Source organism: Nannospalax galili, unplaced genomic scaffold (genome assembly GCF_000622305.1).
Source record: "Nannospalax galili isolate Female #2095 unplaced genomic scaffold, S.galili_v1.0 scaffold140, whole genome shotgun sequence".
NCBI lineage: Eukaryota > Metazoa > Chordata > Mammalia > Rodentia > Spalacidae > Nannospalax > Nannospalax galili.
The window spans coordinates 6526504-6530784 of NW_008352267.1; the positions used below are offsets into that span (position 1 = coordinate 6526504).

The following is a 4281-nucleotide window of genomic DNA, read 5'->3' on the forward strand; positions in this document are numbered from 1 at the left end:
GATCCTATTCTAATAAGATCCAGGGGAGCTGTTTGTGTTTTTCCACAGAATGAAGAAAATCCTTTTTGGGTCCCTGAAAGACTCACCCGAATCTTGTTGGATCAAGAAAGGCATACAACCCAGCCACCCAGTAAAGATGAGTAGGCCCCTTCTGCTGATGATCCTGACAATCGAAGTCGGGCTCGTTTAAGGGGAACCACGCTGGGGTATCATGTCAACCTTCCCGCTGCCTATGCTGGTGATGTATAATGCCCAAGTTTACCCCAGATTCTTTGTAACTAATAAAAATTTAGGCCTTGCCTATCTACCCCGAGATGAGCAGATTGAGGAGCTTATGGAAAACAGGACTATACCCCTTAAGGGAAGTCTGTGTTTTCTAGTAGAAGGAAATAATTTTAGCAGCCCCTGTATTATACTAGGAAATCTTTCTTCAGCATGGTTGAAAGAAGCCACGGTTGGTGGCAAAGCCTTTAACATCGTGGCAAATGCCACAGTACTCTATGGGTGGTGGCCACGGTCTCCCACTACTAATAAAACTTCTGCCCCACCGATTCAACCAAAATTGGCCCCGTTTTGTACTGGCCGACAAGATAAAGGATTGGCCTTGCCATGGACGGGGTGCCAATCCAGGGATGCCATGTGGGCCCTGGAAGGCCTGTTCTCTTTTTCTCCAACTATAGGGAGAGGATCAAATTTTACTGTCATGGACCCCGACCAAGCTAACACAAACCCTTTTGATCAGTGGTTGCTCTGTGGAGTTAATGGAAGCTGTACAGACCTTTCACCCCTGGCCATGTTAAAAGGAGGCATGGGAGAGCTAGGACAGTTAGAATATAATTGGCAGGGAAATTTTGGCAAACAACTCTCATCAGGCAAGAGTTCAGGATCAGGTCGTTGGACCACCACTGATATTAAATATAAGACCTTTGCCTATGAAAATTATGCTACCACCCCTGTCTGTGTTTGGCCACCATTTATTTGGATTGTTAGCAACAAAAGCCATGTTGAAGCTAGGCTGGAATGTGGGGAGGGGGACTGTTATTACACCTTATGCTGGGATGCTGAGAGGTTCCCCATTGCGATAGTGACCCGAATGCCACGTTTTGTACCTGTTCCGGTAGAGGCCCCCAATAGCATGTCATTATCTAGACAGAGAAGAGATTTCGGGATCTCAGCCATTGTTGTGGCTATAATTGCTACCACTGCAGTTGCGGCATCAGTTACAGCCTCTGCCCTTGCTCTGTCCAGTTCAGTGCAAGCTGCACAGAGCATTAATGATTTGTCCGCCACAGTATTTCTGGCTATAGATAAGCAGACCTCCGCTAATACTCAAATACAAGGAGGCCTTATGTTGGTCAATCAACGCATTGATCTAGTACAAGAGCAGTTGGATATTTCATGGCAAATGGCACAGCTGGGGTGTGTGCAGAAGCTCCCTGGCCTATGTATTACTTCTATCCCATATGAAAATTTTACTAGAGCAGCTAATCTATTTAAGAGCCTTTCTCAGTACATTTTGCAGAATTGGACTTCTGAATTTGAGCAGACGCTCTGCGAACTGAGGACGGCCGTACTCCAGATCAACTCCACACGTCTTGATCTTCCCTTCAACGAGGGACTGTCATCTTGGATCTCTTTAGTTGTTTCCTACTTCAAGGAATGGGTGGGAGTGGGAATGTTTGGCATGGCCATCTGCTGCGGACTGGTATTTCTCCTATGGATGGTCTGTCGACTCAGAACCCAAAATAAGCGAGACAAGGTGGTTATTGTGCATGCACTTGCGGCCCTGGAACATGGGGCTTCCACTGACGTGTGGTTGACTATGCTCAAGCAATAGATTGCTGACAAGACAGCTCTTGCACGCCCGGAACCTAGGTTCATTGCACTGGGCAAAGTGTCCTACACAGCACCCAAAGAGGGTTGTTGAATAAGGTATCGCACAGGGGGTCATTGTCCCGCTGAGAGACATGTCGTTCCGCATAAGGGTTGCCTGCCCGAGTTTCCCTTTCCCAGAAAAACGGCAGAGGACAGGTTGGGAGTATCCTGGGCTCCAGAGTAGACCTAGGGATGACTCCCATACATGGTCTGATCAAGATTTTAACTGGGAGGTTCGACCACTGTCTCTACCCTCTCATTTTGGGAAATCTATTTGCTTCATATAAAGTAAAAAGAGGGAGATGTGGGGAGCCACCTGCCATCCCTGCAGATGCCATTACAAGATGGCGCTCACATCCGGTTCATGCTGAGCAGTAAATAAGTCAGTACGCATGCCCGAAGTAATTTTCCACCTTCTAGTCTCTGCCTACCTCGTGGCGTGATATGGGCTGATGAGTTTGCGACCAATCAAGAGTTGCCACGTCCAAGACGGGCTTACTAACCTATATAAGGGCTGGGTTTCCGACATTCGGGGTCTTCGCCCTGTAAGCTTATGCTCTCCCTCTCAAGATGCATTAAAGCTTTTCTGCAGAAGGATCCTGAGTGTGCCGCGTCGTTCTTGCTGGCGAGACGATAGCACGGGACACTTAATGACTCATAGAAAACTTCCTTGCACCATTTGAAGGTACAGAATCTTAATTTTGTGTTTGATTTAAAAAAGAAACATTTTTATATGATGCCAGTCTTTTGAACTTTTCTAATAGAAAAAGGAAGGTGAAATAGTTGTAATTGAATTAGAATTCAGCACATAGGATTAAACAATTGCTTCACTAATAACCAGGTGATATTTAAAAGATTATAAGAAAATGTTATTAACTGTTTTATACTATAATACATTGGACAAATAAACCTAAAAAAGGACTAGAAAAATTAAAAAATGACCAAAATTGATTTTTAAATTTTATAAAGAATGTTAGGTCAATATTTATCTGAGACAATCAAGTTGAATCAATAAATAAAATGTTTCCAAGAAAAGAAACAGAGATAATTTTATTAAATACTTAAACAAAAACTGACATCCAAATCTTTATATTTCCTACCTCTTACAGTTACAAACCAAGGACATCATTTAAGCAAGGTGATCTTTTATGCTCTCTACAACTATCAGTGGCAAATAAGTTATTCTATTTAATATTTTATTTTTTATATATTGTGAACAAATTAGATATAGTGTTAAGAAAGCCCTATATTTTTACTGATGTTCAGTCTTTTTACTAAGAGATTCTGTGTGTTATGATACATCTGTGACATCATGTTTGCATCATGAAAATCAGAGCTTAATAGTGTCATTGGTACAGAAATTCAACCTTAACTCTGTTCTTCCATATCTTTCCAAACCAAATCTGGAAATTCAATTATATTTTCAACTGCTGAAGTTGACTTTCCCATAATTTCATGCTACACTTTTGCATCATTTAGTTTTTGAGTTCCTGAGTTTTTTATTTCAAATTTTATACAAGTTTGTCATTTCCTCAGAGACTCTATGTCTGTGTAGTTTTAATTTTGTGATTTGAATTATGTTAATTATTTCATTCAATCTCTGCATTTTTACAATCTTAATTCAATCTTTTCTTCATATCCTCTGTGAGTTACTTGAACATATTTATAATTACTATTTGAAACTATTGACTTCTGCCTCCACTAAGTTGTCATTCTTAGAGCACATTACAGTGTGGATACTAATTTTGGTAGCAGACATATTATCTTGGTTGTTTATTTGTTTGTGTTTTTTCAATGGGACCTAGTCATCTGGACTTGTGTCTTTGCTAGTGTTTCCTGCTATGGGTAGGTGATTTCTTCTTTGTTTAGTAGTTATTTGTATGTATCTTTGTTTGCTGTTTCCCTGACTTGTCAAGATATGGCCCATCTGGGTGATGCATGGTGTTAAGATTTTTCGGGCTACATTATGTTGATGTGCAAGTTGAGTGTAAGAAGCGGTCTCAATTAAGCTAAAGATAGTTGTAACTTCTGAGTTGAGATTTCGTGTTTGACTTGTCAGGGTTCTGGAACAGCAGATTGTGCTGGGAAGTTGTCAGATAAAGAGTTGATTGATAGATCAGGTTGGTAGAGATTGCTGGTCTTGAGGTAAAAGGACACTAGCAATTCATGCAGGTCTGAGTGCTGTAAAGGTCTAGAAAGGCTCCCAGAAGCACTCAAGAGACCTGGCAGCTGAGAGCCTCATGTCATAGCAAAAGGGGGTGAGGGAAACGAGACTTACCAAGGTAGGTCTGAGAAAGCCCCGGGTCCTGAGGGTTCACTGGGGTGCTTAAAGAGAAGAAATGAGCACACATATGGGGGATGGAGGAAAAACTGGATCTTCAACAAATGGTGCTGTCAAAACTGGAT

General features: G+C 41.8%; 1 protein-coding gene across 1 annotated transcript; it reads left to right on the forward strand.

Moving 5' to 3' along the window:
• Nucleotides 1-7: 7 nt before the first annotated feature.
• LOC115066968 lies at nt 8-2289 on the forward strand. Its single transcript, XM_029554082.1, has one exon. It carries the CDS (start codon nt 212-214, stop codon nt 1835-1837), a length of 1626 nt encoding a protein of 541 aa, XP_029409942.1. The 5' UTR covers nt 8-211; the 3' UTR covers nt 1838-2289.
• The last annotated feature ends 1992 nt before the right edge of the window (nt 2290-4281 follow it).

What these genes read in the sequence shown, in the direction of transcription:
- LOC115066968 (XM_029554082.1), top strand. Translation starts at nt 212, where the DNA reads ATGTCAACCTTCCCGCTGCCTATGCTGGTGATGTATAATGCCCAAGTT.